This window comes from Brienomyrus brachyistius, chromosome 8, assembly GCF_023856365.1.
Source record: "Brienomyrus brachyistius isolate T26 chromosome 8, BBRACH_0.4, whole genome shotgun sequence".
In the NCBI taxonomy this organism is placed as follows: Eukaryota; Metazoa; Chordata; class Actinopteri; order Osteoglossiformes; family Mormyridae; genus Brienomyrus; species Brienomyrus brachyistius.
In genome coordinates, this window is record NC_064540.1 from 5,682,826 (window position 1) to 5,708,755 (window position 25,930).

Sequence of the window (25,930 nt, forward strand, 5' to 3'; positions counted from 1 at the left end):
CGCCTGTGCTGGGGGTTCGACAGTTCAGCCAGAACATCTGGTTGTTTCTGGAAAATGCAGATTCCCCGAAAGTCAGCTGGTTGCTGATTTTTGGGAACAAAAATCGGTCCTGGACGGAAGCTGACTCCCAAGATGTGTGTCTATCATCTGATTTCCATGCATTTACATCTGTGAGTGCTGGCTGAGGGTCAGGGGTCAAGGGTCAAGGGTCGCAGAGCAGAAAGGCAGCTGAATACTACTCTGGACTGTATTAGAGAGAGTTAAAGAAGATAATTCCCTCGTTAGGCAGTTAATCGTGTCGTTCGTAATAATTAGCCATAACTTAATCAGACAATAATCTTGATAAAGGAGAGGGGGAAGAGAGAGGAGGGAAGAGAGAATGAAGGGCTGGTGGCCATGGAACCGGAAGCAAAAAGTCTCTTGCTTAGCATAATAGGACGCTGCACACCAAAACGCGCGCACACACACGGGCAAGAGCCTTCGCACCGCTCAGTGTGTCACCCTGTGACCCCAAATTTAATGTGCCTTCAGTCTGAGCTCAGTCTGGGGGAGGTGGCGGCAGTGATCAGAGACTGGCCCCACCCTAAATGTCCTGGGTCATTACAGTTCTGGATACCACAGACAAGAGGACCCGCATCAGTTCACCCCCCCATTATAGGGCCATTAAATACTCACTCGTGGCTCTGATCCAGGAGGTCTTGTAGTGGCTATTAGGTTCTTAATTGATCCCTCTTAATTCTAAAGATGGGTGGAGATGAAGCAAATACAACAGATTAGAGAAGCCAAAACATCCTCAGCATGCCCCTCGAGTCAGAAGGTCAGCACTCGCCCCACCCCCCCGCACGGCCCCACCCCAACCGCAACCCAGCCCCCATATTCCCTTTCACTATATGATATATTAATGATTCCGGTGGCCCCGCTTGTACTGATTCCTCTTATCTGTTGCCTCGATCCTTCCTAATAACCCTCTGAACACCGTCTGCCAGCAGACTGCCAGACCGTCACTGGAGGATGCACCCTGGCATTCGGGCGTTAGGGCTCACGACTGTGTCCATGGGACGATGCGGGGGCAGGGAAAGACGCGAATACAGCAAATACCCTGTCCGGCCATCCAAAGGCTGTGACACAATAGGCACCATCCCATGACGGAGTGAAGCCGATTGGACCAGAGGCCTGTCGGTCTAGGTCACCTGTCCCACGTGCACAAATCGTAGCCCATCCCCGCCACAAAGCCCCGCCCCCTGACATCCTCAAGCCCCCACCCCCAGTCTCAGTAGTGGTCCCTCGGCCAGGGCCGGGCACGCTGTCGGCTGTTGCGCAGGTTGTGGCTTCCCTGGGCTTCACGTTGCAGCAGGCGGTCCTGGGATTCGTGCCCATTGGCGCTGTGCACGCCAGCTGGGTGGCTGCGGTGAGGCGGGTACATGTCGCGGTAAGTGTGAGCATGGCGGGGGGGCTCGTACTCCTCTTCCTCCTCCTCTTCCTCCTCCTCCTCTTCCTCCTCCTCATCTTCCTCCTCAGGGCAGAGGCGACGCGAGCCCCCCCTCCTGCCACGGGACAGAGAGTCGCTGGCCTCGTCGGAGGGCATGAGGCTGTCCTGTTCCACGGGTGAGTGGGGCTCGGCCACGTCGTCCTCGTCGGCACCTCCCACCTCCCCCCCGGAGAGCAGCTGCTGATCCTGTCCGGGGGGCAAGTTCAGACACAGCATGTCAGAGCCAGGCCTGAACCCTGCGAAGTACTCCTGTTCATTTGTCACAGGTATTTTTCTTCCAATAACTTTCACTCCAAAGAAAAATGATTCGTGTATTTACAGCAGCCCAAAATTCAAACGTGGATGCATGTCTACAACGGGCATTTTTAAAATTCCGTTGGCTGAAACATGTCAAGAGCAACACGTCAATGAATGACTGTGCCCATTTTCAAATGCTGAAGTTGCAGAGGTTTTGAAATATACGTGCATGCACGATAAAACACACTTATTACACAAGGAACTTATGCACAGAATATTTACATTTCTGACTATTCCTACATATGGTGTTTATATTCTCAGTACAAGATATAATGTACTTTCTGTGTGTACCGCAAGACACTTAATTGATACTGTTATAAATGTGTATCCATTACAATTCATATGTATTGGTTTTATAGAATATTAGCGTAGCGTAATGCAAAATGCATTTTCCTCTGGAGTAAAACAGCCACTCATGCTGGCTGCTTCACATAAGCCTGTCGGATCATTCTGGAATCAGTGAGGGTCGCATACAGGGTGGGACACTGGATACAGGTTATCTCATTCACAAAGAGTCAGGGTGGAGTCAGCAGGAGCTGACAGCGTTTTGATTGGCCAATGCTGCGCAGGCCCGCCATTGGCCACCAAGGTTGTTGCCGATTTCTGTTATGGAGACCTTCTGCTTTGTGAATCTCCTTGCGGGGTCTTAGGGAGTTTCACTGCCGCCGTGTCCGTGAGGTGGAGCGACGGACAGGGCACGGTTAGGGCGGCAATGAGGAGCGTGTTAGGGAGGTGAGGAGGCATCCCGTTCCTGTCGGGATGGGCAGTAGGAGGCAAGGTGAGTCGTGCTGAACCGTATTCCATTTCATTTGGGTTGGGGGGGGGGGGGTTGGGGGTCAGGGTGGGGGTGCTGGGGTGAGGAATGCACATGGATCATCCCGCCTACTCACCCTGGCTTGTGTAAGCGATCATTCAATTAATTCCTGTGTCTCAGAGAACTGTAGAAACGTTAGGCAGGGGATGAGGGAAGAGGTCAGTTCGTAGAAGACATTTACACCACGTCAACACTAGAGGGCGCTGCACAGATGCAACAACAAAGGTTGCGGCATGAGAAATGCCGGGGTGTGGAAATGCTAAGGTGACTCTGCCGGCACAGCTGTGTAACAGGATCCCCATACCGTAACACTGACCACTAGCGATGGTCAAATGAAGCTTCATGAACCATTTGCTGTATTGTTTGAGCCCACTAGATGGTGCTCCTTGTTTGCTTTGGGGCTCGTTTTGAGCCCCTTTTTGAACAGAGAGCACCATCTAGTGGGATCAGAAAATACAGCAAGTGGTTCATGAAGCTTCATCTGGCCATCACTACCGACCACCTCCTGTTTCCACTTATTAGACTGATAAAAAAAAAATCATCAAACTACGTGATCTGTATTTACTTCCGGTTATTGAAATACTTTATTTCCTGCTACGTAGACATACTGTTCAACCTTACGTATTGTTCAGCCATATCTTTAAATAAAAATTTTCATGTCTAATATTATGCTGACACTGCCCAGTTCTTCACCGCTCTTCACTGTTATTGGTTGGGTCAATTTTGGATATTTATTTAAACAATGAAAAATAGTGCCGACTACAGGGCACATGATCATGGACTTTTCTGTATCACTGCTATTTCATCAGAGCCGCCCCCCCAGCAAAGCTGCTGTAACAAACTATAACTGAGTACATAATAACGGCCATAATGGCCATGATAATCTCCTCCTAACCTAACCCTCAGAGGCCCTCTTCACCCATAAACGACCCCTATTCGCTTTCTCTGTGTACCTTTCTTCTAATCTTTAACTCGTCCACTACTTTTTTGAACATTGACCTTATTTGGCACATATAGTTGGGACCCGTGATCAGTAAAAATCACAGGCTTCTGGAAGGACACCTACGGATGTAACGAGGGGGCCTTTCGATGCAGGGCACCTGGGACCCGGGCGGAGCTCAATGTGATTGGCTGTGTGCTCAGCCATGGAGAGTGCCTCACCTGCAGGCTGGAGACGGCTGAGGGCGGGGTCATGAGACTTTGTTCCAGGAGAGGGTTCATGGGGCCAGAGCCAGGCATGTGAGTGGCACGCCAGTACACCTCCAGGTATTCGGCCAGGTGTTCGCACGCGTCCTCCAGCTGGTTCTCATCAAGGATGACATCAAACATCTCCTGATGGGAAAAGGTGCCGTGAGATAGCATCAGCTTCTGCTGCCGGCATCCACGCCTTTGCCTCTGTCTATATTTATACATTCATATATCGCTGAGTTTAGGCCCTGCTTAGCTGATGCTTCCATCCTGATATTTTTAGCCAATTTATACAGAACATATATAATATCCCAGAGCGAGTGAGATCAAGAACATCGCTCACAGGGGCCTCCTGGGAACAGCCGCTTTCAGGTTAGAAGCACACATACTTGCTATCTGCCCCACTGTTATATCTGCTCCCTAGAATCAGGCTGGATCACGAAGGCATAAGACTCATGGACAAGGACCATCCACCATGATCGAAAGAAAGGAGACCCTACCTAGGGGATGGGGTATGGAGGACGGGGCAAAGACAGGGTGCATATTAAACCATCAGACAATATACTGAAACTTGAATGCAATAGGGAACAGGGATGGCTAGTCCAAAGAGGTGGAGGAGGTAGAAGATTAAATTCTAAAACATGTAACTCTGAAATATCTCATTACAAACTTGTTATGCTCATTTAAAAACGACATTTTCTCTCTCTGGAAAAGTTGACTATTGTAGTATTATAAAATGATGGAAAATGTTACCGGCATTTAGCGCTTGTAAGGAATGTAATAAATTCTGTCCAACCACACAGAGGCCTATGCAGAAATATTCTACCCATATCATGTGAATATATTGACGGTACGGTGTAATGCATTCATGTGCAGGCTATTTATACATGCAGCATCATGGCTCCAGGTGTGTCCGGAACCTGCTGTGCTGGCTGGATCTAGGTTACCTGGAGCGGGCTATAACTCAGGGAGCAGAACACAGTTGTGGCAGATGGGAAAGATGCAGGGCTTATCTCTCACTCACGGGGGGGCACTGGGCCAGCTTGTCTCCGGCCATCATCTGTACGTTCAGGTGCTTGCTTTGAGATTTCCCCCGAGACTTGATCAGCCTCTGTAAGACCTGGGGGGGGGGGAATGAAAAGAAAGGTGGGAAGGAAGTATGCATGATCATGACCAGCCCTATGAGAAGATGAAGCCGATTGGACCACTCCAATGTAGCCCTCCCTGCCACAAACCCTTCCCCCTGAAATCCTCATGCTCTGCTCCCAGTCTCAATAATGGTCCAGATGCACCATCCATACTTGTACTATACTTTTCGGATGTAAACTCCTGTGGCTCAACAAATAGAGTGTTTTACTAACAATGTAAAGATCACAAGATCAGACCCCCCCGCACATGTAAATTATAACGCTTCTCTGCCGTAAGCTGCTTTGGATTAAAAACAATGTCAGATAAATGAGTCTGATGTATGTGTCCTTTGTATATTTTCCTTCATACAGATGTAAACTCCACATGCCCCTTTGTTCTGACGTTCCTTCAGCAGGGAGAATAATCATTCCTGTCATTTATATAAACGTCGAGCTAAACGAGCCCTGGCAGGGATCCAACCGAGCCGCCAGAGCAGCAGTGACACACAGTGGCGTCCTACCTTTGGCGAGGAGACCTTGACATAAACGATGATGGGGGCCAACGAGGTTTTGGCGAGCTGCGCTGGGTGGTTGATGGTATCCGCGTCCAGAACCACTAACTGCAGGGTCTTGGCCAGCTCGAAGATCCTCTCGATTTCACTCTGGACCTCCGCTGTTAGGGAAGTGCACACGCTAGGTAAGCGACTCTCCTAATAGCCAGCAAAACAGCGGCTTAGCATCCGTTCCCTTACCCAGCTGGCCAGTGGACATGACAAATGTACATGATGATGTCACACATGACTTCCACATGACTTTTATAATGACAATATTTTAACTCATTAAATATACATGAGGATTCCAGATATGAGGTTTCAGATGTGGAATAATGAAAAAATACATATGTTTCCATCTCATTAGTTGCCACAGAGAGACCATCGGTGGCATTTGAAGAAGCTTCCAGAGGCTTCTAACTACCTTGTTGAGCATGATACACTGTGACGACCTAATAAACCGTGCGCTCACCTAAACTGGAACGCGTGTTAGATCTCTCCATGATGGCCCTCTTGTTGAGGACAGACCTCTTGGCCAACGACAGATCAGCAGTCACCCTTGTGATGGAGATCCTACAGGGGACCAGGCAGGGGGATGCACGTCTGATCTTAGCGCTGGGACACTCGTATTGCATACCTATCTGTGTTGTAACTTCTGCTTAAATATTTTTCCACACACACTCTATGGTCACCGGTGCGTCTCACCTCCCATCAAACCTGTGCTTCAGGAAGTCAAAGAGCGCCTTCTGCATCATGTCTGTTACCTGTAGAGGATGAAGGAGGCCCAGGAAACACTGTGATGTTCCTCACGTCCGCACGAAATATTGGCATTAACAGTCATGGCCTGTTTCATATTTTCTTCATAACGAAGGGTAGTTTGGTGGAAAACATGAGGCCGAGATTCGGCTGATTTCCTTATTTTTCCAACTCTGATGAGGCGAACGGTTTCACGGGGCTGATTTTATGATACTGTAGCCTTATTTTATTTGGCATGGTGACGTGAGCTGAAGTGGCCATTACCAGACCTGTCCATGAATATTTTAAAGAAATATATTTTTAAAAAGATGGAAGAATTTCCATGATCACTAAGGAGGAACACTGTCAGAAATAGCTAAGAAGTGGGACCACCGTGAGCTTTTATCTAGATGTTAGTGGGTATCTGTGAGGTTCAGGAAATGCATTACAGAGACACTAAAACTTTAATTAATTTTAAAACCATTCAATGGATCTAATCCATTTCCCTCCTTTCCTCCCCATCTCCGGAGCACTCCGAGCAGTTTGAACTATTAGCTAAGGGCAGCAAATTGAGCCCATCTCTGTATAGTGGCAGATTTAATGGAGGTATGGGTTTCACATGAAAGCTTGTTCCAACAAGCTGTAGGCCACTCAACCCCCCTCCCCCCCCAGCCCACCCCTCCGATGGTGGTGACCTCCTTTATGTCTTCTCCTACCATAGGTGGAAGACGCCACCCATTGGTTGAGAGAATCTCACCTCGTAACCTTTCAGTGAAGGGCCAACTAGAACGACAGGCCTCATGGATGGGACCACATCATAGGGGGGGACATGCTCCGCCTGAAGAGGAAAACAAAGTACAGACGCTCTTCATCAAGCTGGTGCCCATTAACCCAACCTGTGTATTTGATTCTCAAGGCCATTAACAATACAGATTACTGGACTAAAAAGCATCACAGGACAGCAAAACTGACAACAGGTGACTTGTTTGCTTTTGGCTTGTTATCCAGATAATTTATGCTTTGAAGTAGAAGATACCCAGTCAGACCTACCTGCTTTTGCTTCTGTTTGGCTTTAAAAAAAAATAAAAGAACACAAATGAATGAAAAATGGGAAACTTCTGCCTTTGATATAAGCTATATTGTTTCGTTTCCCCCTCACGTCCCACTTTACTTCCTGCAGTGCGATGTCCCTAAACCACTTTTAACTATGCTCCTTTTCACCGAAAACAATGGAAACATTAACATCTTATCGAATTAGTTCACTTAATGAGCAAGGTCACATGGTCTACACTAACCCCCGTGACTGAAGAAAGAAAGAAAGAAAGGTGGAGGGTTGGAAGAAAGGAAGGAAGGAGACAGCAGTATAGAGTAATGTGCAAGGTATTGCATGGCCATTGGTAGATGTGGACACTAGGAGCTCACCTGCAGAAGGGGGCGTGGACCTCCACCCACCAGACACCATGTCACCCAGGCTGGAGGACGAATTCCCTCCAGTTTTCCTGCAGCCACATCGCGAATCGATCATTAGCACATTACAGCACCGTCAGCTGGATCCAAGGCGAGCAAGCAGCTGGTTTGATCAGGGCTAAGGGGGCAAGGCTGGGGGGTGGGGGGTGTCCCTCACCTCTGCTGTTTCTGCTCCTGCTTGAGCCGCATGGCTTCCAGTCGGAGGGGGCTGGGGATGAAGGCGATGTCCGCCCCCTCTTTCACTAGCCTCCCGATCCACCAGTCATTGTTATATTTCTGAAACAGATGCAATTCCCGTGATTACGTTGCCCTCTCCCACATAGATCTGTGCGGCTCTCCCCTCAGATCCCGCGGCAGTGGCACAATTGCAGGTGCCTCCTCTTGGTCTTGACGCAATGTGGCCCAGGCCAATCCACTCACCTCTTTAATGTGTAAAAAGTCTTTGGCTTCGAAGTTGATAGCAGCACCCTGAACAGGACAATCTTCATCTAGGGCCCCGCAGTAGTTGACGTTTGTTTTCACCGCGAATGCTACCGGCTTGGTCTGCAAGTAAGGGATTAAACGCCACGTCAGGCCTTCCTTGCAGAAACTGCTTTCCCTGCTGAGACAGATCTAGGGACACTGTCACGGGGGAAGTTAGGATGATTCCAAGGGCCCAGGACAGGGGCCTTCAAAAATTTATATTATTGGATTGGTCTGGGATGGGGGCCCAGTATGATATGTTTTCATGGGGCCCATAATTTCTTGCAGCGCACCTTTTAGTCAGAATGAACAGAGCTCTGCTACAATGGATGGAAATGCACACATTCACCACTAGGAGGCACCAGAGATATGACCATAAATAGCAGAGTGAGTTTCTCTACAAGCTGCTTAGAAAGTCTGTTTTTGCACGGTTCCATGCATTGAGAACAGTTTAGATAATAAATTGAGATTCTGAAGAAAAAAAGCCTTGTAGTAATTATTCTGAATAAGAGAATCTGAATAAGAGACTTATTAAATAGTCAAATTGTGAGAAACTGAGTACAGAATTTCATGATTTTGTTTTGAAAATTGTAATGTCATGGATAATGACCGGGAATGACATTAATAACTTAAAAAGTATTATGTATTCTAATAGTATTATATGCTGGATAATGAGCTTAGAATATATATTTGGGGGTTCAAATTCTCTGTTAGCAATGTTGTTATAATAACATTGTACTAAATACCTAAGTGGTTGAGTGTCAGAAGGTTTGCCAAGGAAGCTGCCCCCTTGCCCTGTGTTTTCAGAGACCCCCATGGACCACCTTTTGGAAGGCATGGAAGATGAGTGAATCCGATTGATGGAGGAACAGAAATATGTTGCTAATCATCCTGTATGTGAGGGGTGGGGCTCACCTTTGCCCTTTCGAGTTGCAGCTGGGCCTGGCGCTCGGCTTCACGCCGATACGCCTCGCGGTCCTCCTCTGCGGACAGGTCGGAATCCGAGGGTCTACTTGTGTACGAATCGGCTGAGCCCTGGTGAGGGAAGGAGTGCCGCAGTGAGTCCCCCGATCCACATGGAGGCGCCACCATTCACACTGGTTAGAATAAATCTCGACTCCAGGTAGGTTTGTTGCTTAGTTTCAAGGCCCACTTCAGCATGCTATTGGCCATGACCCAGCACTGAAACACATACTTCAAGTTACTGTCAAATAAGCAATTCAACACTGTTGTTTAGATGGGATCTATCATGAAAGGTGGTCTTATAGCCACATATAGCAGCATAATGTATGTCATAAGTATATCCGAGGCCCCCATTACCCTTTTCAGAGTATAACAGCATTTTACAAAACCTGTTCTAAACTATATAGGGTAGCGCTGTTTTTGGGTTAACGATACAAAAAAATGAACTACAAACATACTTTTTTTTAAGCTCATATTGCAAGTCGCCCCTGTCGGCAAGCAGTTGGCCCCCCCACTGTGCCCCCCACCTCCCAACCAGCTCTTGACAAGTTTGCCTGCCATGATAACAGGACCTGGTGCGCTGTTGGCCCCCAGCGACTGTGCTGTATTATTGATGGGCTGTAGGAGGCGATCACACGGCTCTTCTGTGCTGGAGAGCAGGTGACATTTGCCCACACTGTCCCCACACCCACTGCCTCATTGCCACCCCCCCCCCCCACCAGACACACACATACACCCCTGCCCATGCTCCGGGCCCTCAAAGATCCAACTATACATCCTATAGGTCACAAACTCCGCCCCTGTGGGGGTGTGGCTTGTGCTGCACTGTGAAGCTCTCTCTCTCTTAGTTGCCCCAACCGGGGACAGTCATTGGTGGTGGGGCAGTGAGCAGAACATATATAACCACCCCCCGGTAAATGATGAATAAAATGCAGAGGAGACTGTAGACGGCATCGCTGTCTTTTGCACTCCAGTACCCTCCTTCCAGCCCATCTGACACCTACCACCACAGAGACAGAGCCACTGGACAGCCATCTGATTCCTGCGAACGCCTTATGATGGTGCCATTGCAGCTATTGCCAGTGATGACCCCCCCATCCCGTGATCTGTGCTCTGCACTCCATCCTCGTCTAATAACGCTGAGGACAGCAGATTATTCCTCCTGTATTCACCCTTTGTTCCTTAATCACATGCACACTCTCTCTCTCACACACACACACAGGTTTGTAATTATATCTTTGTGTGGACTCTCCATTCATTTCTATGGGGAAAACTCTAATCGCAACATGACACCCGTAACCCCCACCCAGCCATAACCTTAATCATAAGTAACCACACCAAACACGAGACTTTTGGCATTTTTCATTTTTGATTGCATTATGAACATAACCATAATTCACACAAACACAAACATACACACACAAGACCCCGAGTGGAGCTTAACTACGCACAACACACGGCAAACATCACCGGCGACTTGTGAATAAGAACCCAGAGATACAGACACACATGCCAGTGATGTGGTATCTCGGAGCTTGGTTGCTGGGAGACGCGTATCCCATCAACGCTACCCCTGTATTCAACCTCCTCCGGAGCGGTTCCCTACATGGGCTCATGCGCCGGCCCCGAGCAGCGCCTACTCCTCTCCTGGGCTCACCCAGTCATGCCCCTCAACTCTCCTGGCTGGCCGCTTGGGGAAACAAACCCGAAAGCATCTGCTGACTGGCCTCTGTTGGATGTCTGCATGCTCCTCAGGCTCTCCGCAGTCCTCGGACCATCAGCTGCTCTGTCCGTAAGAGGACCAGGAGCGGACAGAAACTTCTCCAGAGGAAGCGGCTCTCGCACCCACCCCCCCACACCTGCTTCAGCCCTCCCAGAGCTTCGCCGTCATTAAAGCTCCTTCAGGAACCTTCGCTTGAATCAATCAAGATGGTTTGATTGTGCACCTCTTCTGCACAGTCGGAACACCTTATCTGGCTGTGGAGAGACCGGTGTATGGAGCTAAAATGAGAGAGACCCCTCCCCCACCGGCTCACCTTCTCGCCCCCCCTTCTCCCCCCACCCTGGGAGTGCAGCTCTGTACATGATGCCCACCTCCTTCCCCTGCCGCTTCAACTCCCTCTCACGCTTGCAGATCGCCCCCCCCCCCCCACCACCATTACCTGGACCTCCGATACCTCCAGTCTCCCCCAACTCCAGCTGTCTTAATGCCAGGTGCTGCTTAGCGTCTCAGAGGAAAGAGGGCACCTGAGACAACCCACCTCCACCACACACACGCGCGCGCGGGCGGGCGTGTATACAGAGAGGTGGCGATGCCCGTGGAGCTCCAAGCCGCGGCGAGCGGGAAGCGGACGCGAGACAGGGGAAGCCGGGAGCGCTGCGGCGGAGAAAGCAGCCTGTGACTCACTCGCTCGCCTGATGGCTCCGGCCGATGCTGACGCCTCGGAGCCGTTCGCTTTGGATCCGGATCTCGTTAAATTATTGATCGTCTCGTTTGTGTGCTTCCCTCTCTCCCCGATGCAGCCCGCATCCCATAATCGCTAACGACCGCTTGCTTTCAGTGCAATCCATCCCCCCTTTTCCCTCGTTCACAGGCTTCCTGGAATAGATTCGCTTGCTGACGTTATGTAATCTTTTAAAATAGTGATTTGGGGGGGGGATCTACATATAATCTATCTTTGGAAGGGTATCGTATGGATCTTCCTTCCCTGTTAATCACCATTTTTGCCTGTTTTGTTATTTCTTTCGTTATCTGGGAGATCATGCATCGCTACATACCGTCAGCTGCAGATTTACCTCATTCACTGATGTCCATCGGATCCTGGGTTTGCCGCAGGGTTTCACAGCTGTGCAGAGCCAATTTAACACCCAGGAGTGTTACTAACTGAACAAATCAACACTGGTAGTGTTAAATTAATTCCGCCACTTTTGCCGTGCACTCTGTCTCGCTGAGACTGACTTCGCTTTTTGCCCAGCCTTTCCTATCTAACTTTGTTGTCGCGCATGATGGTGCGAGTGAGTGGGTGCCCTGCAAAGGGCTGGCATGCATGGATGAAAGTCCCTTTGTTTTAATTTTTTTATTTTTAAAGTCCTTTGCTGATCTGCTATATGGGAATACAGACTTCTACCCTTTCTTTACAGGAAATGGCATAGGATCCATTCAGCCGGCTTGTGCGCTTGCGGTGTGTGAAATACCTCAAACACACAAAGCCGTGAAGGCTGAACAGCTGTTATTTCAGGCTCGTCTTGGCAACAGGCTGCTCATGAGAACAGATTGATCTCGGCTTAAACGCACTCAGCATCTTAATCTTGGGACACCAAGTCACTATCTGCCAATTCATGCTTGTTTCTGAATCTTGCTTAGCACCAGAGTAGCTCAGCTGGATGCTGGACGCCTGCCAATTTCAGGAAAAACTCGAAAAATCCAGGCACTGAAACGCAGCAGCATCCGATGGTCACTGAGGGCCGCACTAGGGGATGCGCGAGGTCTTTGGGGCTTGATCCCCAGCCCCTCGCTAAGGAAGGGACACGACACGACGATCGTTTGAGATGCTCCCTGCCACCTTCCAGTCTCACTCGGGGCCCCCGGCCGTATCCCCGGAACGAGGTTAGTGGGGGGCCAAACGGTCACATTGCCATTTGTTATTAAAAATGTCCGACAACGGAGCTGGAAGAAAAGTGCCGACATTAGCATGCTGAGCTGCCCCAGGTGGCTCCGCCAAACACAGTTCCTCTTATTTGCAGTTTTATCACTCCCTGCCGCATTATCCTGGGTATCGGGTTCAATTCCCTCCTCCCTTACAGGTCACCATGACGATTCAATGAGCTGGCATGGCCGGCGGCTACATCCACGCTTTGTAGCAACCGCCTGGAACATTCCGGTGAGCTCCAGATTCTCAGGCTCCTCCCCTTTGGGGAAAAGCATAACCCTTTTCTACATATATTCCCCAAATATCCGATAAATCTACTCTGTGATCAGGGGACCTCGGAAATAAATGAAGCGTCGTTTGCTGTCTGTACAAGCACACCGGAATATGTTTTCTTCACCCAGTCCATCACACTCCCCTTTTTTAAAGGCATTTCAGGAACTTAAGCCTCAATGGAGATGCGACTACTGTGCCAACCCCAGGATTTGAACCAGTCACTTTCCAATCACAGGCAAAGGGACTTAACCCCATACCAAATTACCATGGGGTCTCAGCATCCCCAACATGCTTATTTATTATCCTCAAATTATTCCTATTAGGTCCCTGGTCTCCTTGCCCTGTTTGAGCTCTAGGTGGGTGACATATGATGGCCTATAATCTTGAGTGACAGGGGAGGGCCAAGCCAGAGGCCAATCAGCTTTCAGGCTCCGCCCCTGTTCACACCCTGTCATTAAGGCCCGGGCCATGAGTGTTTGCCACGGTCTGGTGGTAATTATGACAGGCTGCTCAGAGGCATGGGGTCACCAGCTCCCTTCCCACCCCCCCCCCCCAGCTCCAGGGCTATTTAGGGAGCTGGTTTGTTTCTGTCTCACCACAGCTGATAATTACCTGCCCGGACATCCCTGCACACCTGCCTGACACACCGCAAGCAGCGTGTGCGGGTGTCTCGCGGGGGTAATTCATCAAACGTGGGTGAAGAAACTGCCAGCGACCTGAAAAAGAGGGACAAGTGGACACAGGGTGCCGGAGCAGACTGCACCGGAGTGACAGCGACACGTCCAGTCAGGATGGTCATAGCAAGTTCTGAGCTGATCATCTGGTAGATCATCTGCTTAGGACTTACGAAGTTTTTGAAGTTTTCTTAACTGCCTTACAAAAATGGCTGCCGCACCAGCAAGAGGCTATGAGTGAGGTCACCTCCTCCCCACGACACTGCTGCCCCCTAGTGGCTCACGCTAGCAGAACTGCATATATAAGAATCCGCACAGGCACCATTGAGCTTTTTCTACACCCCCACATGCACTCGGGCAAGTATAACATGGCACATGAACCCCCCTCAACAGACATCTCAGTATCTGCTTGCCCCCCACTATGGGGACCCTAATTTGAAAAATATACCGTAGATATTTTAGTAATTCAATATCAGGACACATTTTCGGGTTTCTGCAGCCTACAAACATGATGCTTGAGTGGAACAAAAGACAGATTAACAAACAAGCGAATTCCAGGTTCTGTTTGCTGTTGGCGCTGCTCTGGCTCCTGTTTCTCGGTAACGTGGCATGAGGCAGCGCACGCTTTGCGTGGGCGGGAAGATTTCACCGCTGGGTGGCGCTGCGGAGTGCCGGACGAAGGGCTCCGCTTCCGCATGACATGTGAGCGTTCCTGGAATGCGCCAGATTTTGAGTTCTGGAAGGAACTACCGATGCCAGAATTACATGGGCTACTAAAACGGATTGGAACACCTTCTAATATGGGAAAAACTTTCGGATAATGGCCCTGTGAGTGATTAGGGACAGAGATATGGAGAGAAGGAGATGCTGGCTCCGTCCTCCACCGCAGGCGGGGAGGTACGACTTCCCGCCAGTCTATATTTGGACCCGTACAGGAGGCTCAGGCCCGATTCTGTCAGCCCTAAATAGTGTGGACTCAAACGGAGCGGATAGGCGAATCGAGAGCCCTCAAGGGGAGGAGCCAGCTTCGGGTTTTGAGGACCACCACTGCTAAACGGGTCGCACTCTGTGCCTGATGGAGTCCAGCCCGATCCCCGGAAATTCAGAGCCAAGCTGATTGGTGGCCTGGTTGGCCCTCAAGATGACAACCTACCACGCTGGCCAATCCAAGCCCTGTCAGAGGTCCCGTGTAACGCACCCACCCCTTCAAAAGCCAAGAGGCATACGTGACTGCATCACACATTAATAAGGTGAATGCCCACCCCACACAGATATGGAAGGTGCGCTGTAGCCTGAATTCAGCCCCCAGCAGGTACGGCGTTTGCCAGCTCCTTGACTGCATGGTGCTGCAAAGGGGCGTGCATCAGGATCCTGCAGAAGGGTGGGGGGGTCTGGAGTCTGCGCTGCCACATGCCACTGTTACAGTGATAAGGGATGGCATGGCAAACTTACACACACACATTCATGTAAATGACACACCAGACACACTCGAGCCAGAGGGCCTGTTCCTCAGTCATAGATGAAAAACGGGACTGGAAGCTATAAGAAAAATAAAGTAAAGTAACTTGATAAATAAATAAATAAATCCAAGAAGAGATTGGTGAGAGGATTCAAGGCTTGCCTCAAATGTCACATATGTGCATAAGTGCGTGCATACAAACACGCACGCATACACACAGACACACACACGCACACAAACACGCACGCATACACACAGACACACACACGCACACAAACACGCACGCATACACACAGACACACACACGCACACAAACACGCACACATACACACACACGCACACAAACACGCACGCATACACACAGACACACACACGCACACAAACACGCACGCAAACACACACTCACATACACAGACTCACACAGACACACACACAAAGACACAGACACCCATAACTGCCCTGATTACTTTTACACAAGGAGCACTAACAAAGGCACACCCCCCCCAACCACCCCCCCGCCCACTGTGCCCACAGCTCATTTATCACCCCTCCCCCCACTCTCCTAGGATCCTCTGTGAGTCAGAGTGGCTTCCGAACGGGGGACTGTTTAACCCCCTTGAGCTGATCTTGCTGGGTGAGGGCATCACAGCAGCTGGGTTGTGTGCATTTTTTGAGGGGCTTGGGGGGGGTTAACTCCATTATGCTTTCCTGTTTTCTCTCATTCTGGGTGCCAATGCACATCAGCTGTCACGAGGTCGTCCGCATTTATCCTAACGGGTGAAGTCGGGAAGCTAGAGTGGATTTTCATCCGGGACGAGACCCGGACCAGAACGTCACCGGCCGGCATGCTGGCATCACAGCCCGGAACAGACCGTGTCCACGCATGACCAGAGCACCAGACACTGAGCCAAAAGCCGTGCGCCGGCAAGCTGCTCCTTTTGGGCGCGAGTGTGCGACGCCAGAGGGAGCCAGCCATCCCCAGTGCCGCCATTCACTGCCACGCTTCCGCCATTGTGCCATACCTCTCCATGTTCCATTCCACTTTGATCACTGCCATTGTGCCATACCTGTCCATGTTCCATTCCACTTTGATCACTGCCAATGCGCCATACCTGTCCATGTTCCATTCCACTTTGATCACTGCCATTGTGCCATACCTGTCCATGTTCCATTCCACTCTGATCACTGCCATTGTGCCATACCTGTCCATGTTCCATTCCACTCTGATCACTGCCACGCTTCCGCCATTGTGCCATACCTGTCCATGTTTCATTCCACTCTGATCACTGCCATTGTGCCATACCTGTCCATGTTCCATTCCACTCTGATCACTGCCATTGTGCCATACCTGTCCATGTTCCATTCCACTTTGATCACTGCCATTGTGCCATACCTGTCCATGTTCCATTCCACTCTGATCACTGCCATTGTGCCATACCTGTCCATGTTCCATTCCACTTTGATCACTGCCATTGTTCCATTCCACTTTGATCACTGCCATTGCGCCATACCTGTCCATGTTCCATTCCACTTTGATCACTGCCATTGTGCCATACCTGTCCATGTTCCATTCCACTCTGATCACTGCCATTGTGCCATACCTGTCCATGTTCCATTCCACTTTGATCACTGCCATTGTTCCATTCCACTTTGATCACTGCCATTGTGCCATACCTGTCCATGTTCCATTCCACTTTGATCACTGCCATTGTTCCATTCCACTTTGATCACTGCCATTGCGCCATACCTGTCCATGTTCCATTCCACTTTGATCACTGCCATTGTGCCATACCTGTCCATGTTCCATTCCACTTTGATCACTGCCATTGTGCCATACCTGTCCATGTTCCATTCCACTCTGATCACTGCCATTGTGCCATACCTGTCCATGTTCCATTCCACTCTGATCACTGCCATTGCGCCATACCTGTCCATGTTCCATTCCACTTTGATCACTGCCATTGTGCCATACCTGTCCATGTTCCATTCCACTTTGATCACTGCCATTGTGCCATACCTGTCCATGTTCCATTCCACTCTGATCACTGCCATTGCGCCATACCTGTCCATGTTCCATTCCACTTTGATCACTGCCATTGTGCCATACCTGTCCATGTTCCATTACACTTTGATCACTGCCATTGTGCCATACCTGTCCATGTTCCATTCCACTCTGATCACTGCCATTGTGCCATACCTGTCCATGTTCCATTCCACTTTGATCACTGCCATTGCGCCATACCTGTCCATGTTCCATTCCACTTTGATCACTGCCATTGTGCCATACCTGTCCATGTTCCATTCCACTCTGATCACTGCCATTGTGCCATACCTGTCCATGTTCCATTCCACTTTGATCACTGCCATTGTTCCATTCCACTTTGATCACTGCCATTGCGCCATACCTGTCCATGTTCCATTCCACTTTGATCACTGCCATTGTGCCATACCTGTCCATGTTCCATTCCACTTTGATCACTGCCATTGTTCCATTCCACTTTGATCACTGCCATTGCGCCATACCTGTCCATGTTCCATTCCACTTTGATCACTGCCATTGTGCCATACCTGTCCATGTTCCATTCCACTTTGATCACTGCCATTGTGCCATACCTGTCCATGTTCCATTCCACTCTGATCACTGCCATTGTGCCATACCTGTCTATGTTCCATTCCACTTTGATCACTGCCATTGTGCCATACCTGTCCATGTTCCATTCCACTCTGATCACTGCCATTGCGCCATACCTGTCCATGTTCCATTCCACTTTGATCACTGCCATTGTGCCATACCTGTCCATGTTCCATTCCACTTTGATCACTGCCATTGTGCCATACCTGTCCATGTTCCATTCCACTCTGATCACTGCCATTGTGCCATACCTGTCCATGTTCCATTCCACTCTGATCACTGCCATTGTGCCATACCTGTCCATGTTCCATTCCACTTTGATCACTGCCATTGTTCCATTCCACTTTGATCACTGCCATTGCGCCATACCTGTCCATGTTCCATTCCACTCTGATCACTGCCATTGTGCCATACCTGTCCATGTTCCATTCCACTTTGATCACTGCCATTGTTCCATTCCACTTTGATCACTGCCATTGCGCCATACCTGTCCATGTTCCATTCCACTTTGATCACTGCCATTGTGCCATACCTCTCCATGTTCCATTCCACTTTGATCACTGCCATTGAGCCATACCTGTCCATGTTCCATTCCACTTTGATCACTGCCATTGTGCCATACCTCTCCATGTTCCATTCCACTTTGATCACTGCCATTGTGCCATACCTGTCCATGTTCCATTCCACTTTGATCACTGCCATTGTTCCATTCCACTTTGATCACTGCCATTGTGCCATACCTGTCCATGTTCCATTCCACTTTGATCACTGCCATTGTGCCATACCTCTCCATGTTCCATTCCACTCTGATCACTGCCATTGTGCCATACCTGTCCATGTTCCATTCCACTTTGATCACTGCCATTGTTCCATTCCACTTTGATCACTGCCATTGTGCCATACCTGTCCATGTTCCATTCCACTTTGATCACTGCCATTGCGCCATACCTGTCCATGTTCCATTCCACTTTGATCACTGCCATTGTGCCATACCTGTCCATGTTCCATTACACTTTGATCACTGCCATTGTGCCATACCTGTCCATGTTCCATTCCACTTTGATCACTGCCATTGTGCCATACCTGTCCATGTTCCATTCCACTTTGATCACTGCCATTGTGCCATACCTGTCCATGTTCCATTCCACTTTGATCACTGCCATTGTGCCATACCTGTCCATGTTCCATTCCACTTTGATCACTGCCATTGTGCCATACCTGTCCATGTTCCATTCCACTTTGATCACTGCCACATTTGATACCTGCCCATATTCCATGTAATTCTAAAGATCTTACTAATTCTTTCTTCTCAGACATGCACAACTAATTGTTTTCAACTCAACCTTGGTTATTTTTTTAAATATTATTTTCAGCGCCTGATTCCTTTTAATATGTCATGTTTTGCAGTTTCCCTGTAATAATAATAAAATGTATATACTCAATTAGATTATTATTATACTCAATAATATTAACTGAGCAGGTTAAATGAGGACAACTTTTTAAATATGAGGCTATATGAGAATATAATTATATTTCACACAAATGTGTGTATTAACATGTGCATGTTGATGAATCGATTAAGCAGAGACCGAGGCTGTGGGTGAAAACATGGCGTGACGTCGGAAGCGATGCAGCCTGGGCTCTCTGTCTGTGAGCAGGACTGGGCAGATACAGGACTGGGCAGATACAGGACTGGGCAGATACAGGACTGGGCAGATACAGGACGTGGGCTGCAGTAGATCAGGGCTTTTCTCAATTCTTAACTTTTCCACTGAAGTTTTCACTCAGGCGCTAAGTTATCTGACTTGAGCACGTCTGCGTTAATAACATCTCGTTTTCCCGGAAGCTAAATGCTCTCCCACCTCGACTCAAAGGCTCCAAAGATCCTGACAGGCGACTGACCCTATGCCCTCCAGGGCCGGAATCCCACAGCTTTCGAATAATACGCCTTGGCTTCGGGATGGAGCACGGCGGCTTCAGACAACCGGCAGCGCTGAGCCAATTACGGGCTGAAGTAGAGCAAAGCCGACATCCTGCAGCCTCCCGGGGGGCCGGGGCTGGGAGCGCTCAAGTGGCGCCATCCAGCGAGGGGGGAGCAACACTGTCCTTGAGCCTCCCGTCCTGGAAGTTTAGGGGGGCATCTGGGACAGCAAACCGGCAGGGTTGTATCTTAACGGACCATGAGCCACAACAGCATGCTTGGGAAAGTTATTGCCACGCCAGTGAAACTTCCAGTTTTATTCAAATTGACCGATATTCCACCTGCAGGCCCCGATGATTTGGAAAACCTGCCTCGGTGTTTACAGTAAGCCGAGAGAAGGCAGGAAGAATGGCACCGCACCCGGGAGCCCAATAAGAGCAGGACAACCTCCGCCGCCGATGGAGGCAGGAGTCAGACGTGATGCGCCGTCGACGTCTGGCCAGAAGGAGGAGCCAGAGACCCACGAAGCCGTAGCCGAAAAAACACTGCATTCCTCCCACGGCATATTTCCCGTTTTCTATAATAACAGCAGCTTTGCGCTTTGTCACCGAAAACGCAGCTCGGACTATATCGGCTTAAAAATAACCCGAGAGGCACCGCGGACGGCAGGATTGGTACGGAGAGATGGTGAAACGCCACACCACGGAGACCAGAGGGATGGGAAAATCACAGGCAGGAAGACAGGAGACAGAGGAGGGGGAGAGCAGCCCGGATGGATGAGATGGAGCAACAGAAGGGAAGAAGGAGGCGGCGGACGACCGTACCTGGCTGATGAGAAAGGTGGCGCTGGAGTCGGACACGGACATGGGCGCCTAGCCGTGCGGACGCTGGCCCTGGCGCTGGCCCATCGCGCGGCTCCCGCCTTCCTGCGCTGTGCCGAGCCGCCGCGAGAAAGCCGCTCACTCTAAGTGCTGGCTAATGCTGTTAGCGCGGCCCGCGGGCGGCTGCCTGCCTGCCTGCCATTCCCGCTGCATAATTGATGCCGGCGGTGTAGCCGGGGGGAGGGGGGGTGTGTGGGTGGGTCCTGGACCCTTCTCTCCACATGCCTCTCCCTCCTCATCCCGAAACCGCTCTCTGCTTGCTTTTTTTCATGGGGGGGGGGATTTATCGTCTGTGGTATGCCGAGGTCGGGTCAAACATGCACTTAATCCCACTAATACAGTCGAATTTATTTATGCTGTACCCCCCCCCCAACAAACCCCTCCCCCACCCCTTAAGCTCAAAAAGGAGTCAGATGCTGTTATCTGCCCCAATCCTGTGTCTATGGGGCACTTTTGTGCAGATGTGCAGAGACTGTGAGCCCCTTGGGATGCTGCTTTGGAACCCCCCCGTGGTGTGCTCAACACCCTCCTGCTCACAGAGCAGTACTAAGTGCCCTCTGCCTTTAATGGCCTTCTTGGTTTTAAATGTCTCTAGGCTGGATCTCTCCTTAACCTCTTCCCCTGTTACATTTGGGGGGGCATTGCAAAGGCAGCCAAATCAGGGGGGGTCACAGAGGTGAAGATGATTTTCACCCTCTGCTTAAATGCAGGGCCATAAGGATGCATCAGGCCAGGCCCCTGAAAAGTCCTACTGAATGCACCCCCCTTAACCATTTCTCCAAGCATTTTTCAAGGCATTTTTTAAGCAGGAGGAGAAGCAGGGCTGGGGTACAGGGGGTGTGTATGAGCCCCCCCTCATCCTGGGGTCACATAGCTTGAGAGGGACTGGTTTCCATTCCAAGTAGCCTCCCTTCCTTAGCCTGGCTCCGCCCCCGATCCGTCCACATGCAAAAAGTTGTAACACCTCCTGGTACATCAGGAAATGGGGACCGGGGTTACCGAGGACAACTGTGACAGTCCCAAGCAAAGTGTCCAGAAAGAGCACGTATGATTACAGCCCAGGACTTAACGAGACACGTAAACTATGAAGCACAAGCGAAACATGAATAAATGAGAACAACAAGCAGAAATGAACACGAAGCAAAAGCATATTTTGCTGAAACGTGCCTCCATCCCTCCCCCACCAGCACATTTCCTACACCCATCGTTATTTAATTTGCATTTAGAGGACGCCAATTTTATTTTCCGCTCGTGGTGGACAAACCAGTGGAAGCCTCCCTGCATGCTTTCGAGATCTTTCTCATTCTCCGGTGTCAGGACGGAACTTTGAGCCGACACAGCAGAAGCGGGAAAAAACTGCAGTAAGATGGAGCTGGACGTCACCGAAGCTACTGAAGAAAAACCGCGGTATCAATCACGTCCCTGACTTCCTCTCGGGCGGCTGATGGACACCCGCATTAAACATTTAACATGCTAGAGAGAGAGCAAGACATAGAGAGAGAGAGAGGCAGGGGTCCTTGTTTCGCTAGAGCCACCTTTGCCCCAGCTTGTTCTGGATGTCTGTTGAGGCTAATGGTTGCGATCGATGTATCAGGCTACAGTGACCCTTAAAGGGGGGGTGGGCAAGGGGGGGTTAAGGTCTCCTTCAGGATGCCCGGTCTAACGTTACCCCAGCCTGCTTACTCTGCCCTCTGCTAAATACCCCTCCTAAGAGCCACTTTAGGCTGCATTAGTTGGAGAGCTTTTCCACGCTCTCCAGCCCCTGCGGCGGGGAGGACCACAGGCGGCAGAAGGAGGGACGGCCGGCCGGGCTCATGGAGCGACGCGCCGTGCCTGGATAGCGGCAGCTGGAGAAACTGGAAAGTCGAGAATGGGTGGCAAGGTCAATGAGACCAAGTTATATTACCACTGGAGACTTTACATCTGAGATCTGCGTGGGGTGAAGACACACATGCAGAAATACAGAGACTATCAACACACACACACACACGGAGCACCCAGTGGGCATACAGTCATATAAGCAGGCATAAAACACAGATACACGGAGACACAAAAGCACAAGGCCCCATCGGTCACAGGCGCTGCCTTTCAACCTCCGAGGATTGTGGGATATTTAACTCCACCCTGTCCAGGAGGCACGACAGTCCTGGGAGCCCCTGCACCTGCCCCTCTGGTGGGGGGCACAGATATGTCCGTTGTCCCTACAGTGAAAACAAGGCCGTGGTCTATAAGCACCCGGCTGATGTGAGGGCCACGCTAGCTGCCGGTAGCTTCCGTTCCCACAGCCGGAGCGAGCGCATCTTCTACTACGCCCCGTACGTTTCACCAAATCCCATCCCAAAGTTTTGTTTTTAGAGCGTTAAAAAAGCGTGGGCTTCCGTCGTGGTGTGACTCGAGCTTGCAGTAGCCCAGAAACGTCCATAAGAAGTTATTCCTAATGCTACATCTACGATAAATAATGAAAGATGTTGACGTAGTCGGCGCTGGCAGTGGAAATGTCCAACTTACTTGCTCATTGCTAGAATTCTGCGTCGTGTCTCGCGAAAGTGCGGGGAAGCAGAGGCTCTCTGCGTCAAACTCATTCGTTCATTCATTAACCTTTATTTGACCAGGCAAAGCATTAAGAACATTAAGTTCTTATTTACAATGACAGCCTGGAAGCTGAGAACTCACTGACACTGCGAGTGTCCCCGAGAACAGGGTCCCATACTAGACCCGAACAGCCCCCGGGGGACCAGGCAGAGAGGGAATCGAATGCCGCCCGGGCAGAGTGGGGGATTGAGGTAGAGGGGTCCTGGAAGCTGGGTACTTACTGGGTCCCGGAAGCTGAGTACTTACTGGGTCCCGGAAGCTGAGTACTTACTCGGCTGGAGAGTGCGGAGGGCTGCTGGCTCGCTATGCTAGGCGGTCACGGTGCGCTCCATCTTCCAGCTCGGGATGAAGTGTACTCTGCTGTTCTTAAACGATCTGGCTGTCTCTCTTTCTCTCCCTCCCTCTCTCCCTCCCTCTCTCCCTACCTCTCTCTCTCCTCTCTCTCTCTCTCACTTGGTTGGCAGCGACGTCACCGGGACGAATCCATTGCGCTCTCTCTTCCTATCTGCCTTTTTCAACCCCCCACCCCATCCTCACTCAGGTACCTCACCCCTCTTCCCCAGGTGGGAAAACAAGATTGGGGGGAAAAAAAACTCAGGCTTTTCGTTTCGGAGAAGGACAAATGGCACACATTTGGGCCACAATGACCAAGTCTGCACTGAGGGACTGTGCAAACGAAAAGGAGAAAAAAAGGCAAAATAAAGCACCATCACCATGCCGACCTCGTAACATAAACAAACAGACAAACAATTCTCTCATAGCAGAACACCAGGAGCATATTAATAGTGAATAATTACTCTATTTTAGGAAGCTTCATGGCCTTGTGTTTCAGACGTTTAAATGCCCTAAGAGACGCTGACCTGTAGGTTAACAGCTGCTTCCAACAGAAATCCCCTTCAGTGGTGTCATTAGAGGGGGTGTTTCACCAGCAGCTGCATGGCGCAAATGCCCTGGGGAGGCAGTTTTCCATGACCTGCCCCGAGCAAATCCAAAAACCCCGAACGTCGGACAGACGCCATCAGATAAGCTGGTTCCCCTACGTACATCGGCTGCTTGCTCCCCCCCCATCTGCGGGCCAAAGCAGAGCCACGTCATGCTTACTCAACAGCGTACCAACGGCGAGGGGAAAAAAATCACCCCCACTGTCTCAAGGCCTGCTGCTTCCGTTATGGGGGGGTTGAAAGTACCCAGAGACAGCCTGGAGGCCCAGTGGTCATCATGAGGTATGGCGGTCACGGGCGGTTGCGCAGTGACAGGGACACGCATAGATGCACACACACACATGGAGCGTGCCAGCTCTCTCGGGGCCCACTGATGCCCCGTGCAACCCCCACCCGACCTCCCCCCTCTGTCGGGCCAACTGGAGTTCCCGCCCCCCGCCCCGAAGGCTTTTTATTAGTGAGCCTCTCACAACCAAAGACACAAAACAAAAACCAAACGAAAAACATTTCTCAGAGAGAAAACTAAAGATTAGGGGTGTGAGGAAGCTCTGGCATGGTAGCGGTGAGTTGCTACGCTAGCAGGTCACACCCCCACCGCGGCGTCAGCTGCACCCCGAACGTCTGTGGAAAAACAGACACTAAAAAACATCCATCTTCCATGACCACTCAACTTGTACAGGGTCACTGTAAGCTCAGAGCCTGTTTCAATAAGTAAATAAATGTCTTTTCGCTATTTCAACATTTTACTGAACTGCATAAATGTGGCAAACTGTGTAGATAAATACGTTTGCAAACTACATGCAGTCAGTGCCTATTTATCGGGCTCACCTGTATGCTTCTCCTGGGTAGCCTGAGTTCTTAGCAGCTTGGAGCAAAAATAGAGATTCGTCAGACTGGGCAGCATTTTTCCGGTCTTCAGTCGCCAAGCCTATGCAACCCCGTGCAGACCGCAGCCTCATTTCCTGTCGAACCCGGTGCACCCCCCCCCCCCCCCCCCCCCACCACTGTAATCCATCCCCTTCTAGGATCGGCAAGCTGTGCCTTCATATCTGCCCTCCTTCACAAGACAGTTGTCAAAAGCACTTTCCTTTTGCACTTGTGGTCTCAGCGTTAGCTCTGTTAGCGTTACTGAATACGTCCGGTATCCTCTGATCTTCAGCAGGGTGTTTTTGGGTGATGTGTGAAAATCCCAGGAGTTTCTGAGATGCTGGATCTAGCCCGTTTGTGCAGGTGTGCCTATTAATGTGGCCACAGCATGAATGTGTGAGAAAACAGGGCGACACAGGGTACAAGGCGGGGCTGCACTCGGCCTGGACGGAATCTCACTTTTCGTACTGTCCAGACATTATACTGCAGCATATAGTATATTGACGTTATCTTCAAAAGTAACGCTATTTCTGTTGAAATCTTGGGAGATAAAATTCGCCCAGCGGGGGGGCATCCCCAATGACTAAATTCACAGAGGACCGTTGCCCCCCAGGTAATCTTGTCACCAAGATATCAAAATACTGCGGTATACCCAAAGTATCACAACATATTACAGTAATACCGGCCAAAACCTAGACTACACCCTGGACGGTGCTCATTCGGGCATGACTTTACACAATGAAGCTCACCAGTCAACCTGAGCTTGCTGAGCTGCTCGCCCCCTAATGTCCATGATTAAAACTGCACATCGGAGTCAGACTGTCTCACCTCTAAAAGCTGGAAGATTACCTGGCCATTTTGAGCTCTGTTTAAAGCCAGCCTCAGAGCCGTGCAAGGGATATGTAATAAAATGCAATATAATAGATACACTGCCCAGCAAGAAACGG

The 25,930-nt window shown here is 50.2% G+C and overlaps 1 protein-coding gene across 4 annotated transcripts in view; it reads right to left on the bottom strand.

Moving 5' to 3' along the window:
* Nucleotides 1-1,172: 1,172 nt before the first annotated feature.
* The window catches only part of cacnb3a (calcium channel, voltage-dependent, beta 3a), a 36,596-nt gene continuing 11,838 nt past the window's right edge, over nt 1,173-25,930 (bottom strand). For 2 of the 4 annotated variants that reach the window (XM_049022250.1, XM_049022251.1), the window contains 12 exons: nt 9,046-9,165; nt 8,089-8,211; nt 7,826-7,944; nt 7,624-7,700; nt 7,252-7,271; nt 6,959-7,039; nt 6,172-6,230; nt 5,939-6,039; nt 5,437-5,588; nt 4,813-4,908; nt 3,762-3,932; nt 1,174-1,675 (listed from right to left, as the gene is read on the bottom strand). In XM_049022250.1, coding sequence (XP_048878207.1) covers nt 1,271-1,675; nt 3,762-3,932; nt 4,813-4,908; nt 5,437-5,588; nt 5,939-6,039; nt 6,172-6,230; nt 6,959-7,039; nt 7,252-7,271; nt 7,624-7,700; nt 7,826-7,944; nt 8,089-8,211; nt 9,046-9,165 — 1,524 coding nt within the window. In that variant the 3' untranslated portion in view covers nt 1,174-1,270. Of the gene's footprint in view, nt 1,676-3,761; nt 3,933-4,812; nt 4,909-5,436; nt 5,589-5,938; nt 6,040-6,171; nt 6,231-6,958; nt 7,040-7,251; nt 7,272-7,623; nt 7,701-7,825; nt 7,945-8,088; nt 8,212-9,045; nt 9,166-20,526; nt 20,749-25,930 lie in introns of those variants that run through there. The other 2 variants (XM_049022252.1, XM_049022249.1) reach the window with 2 other exon arrangements.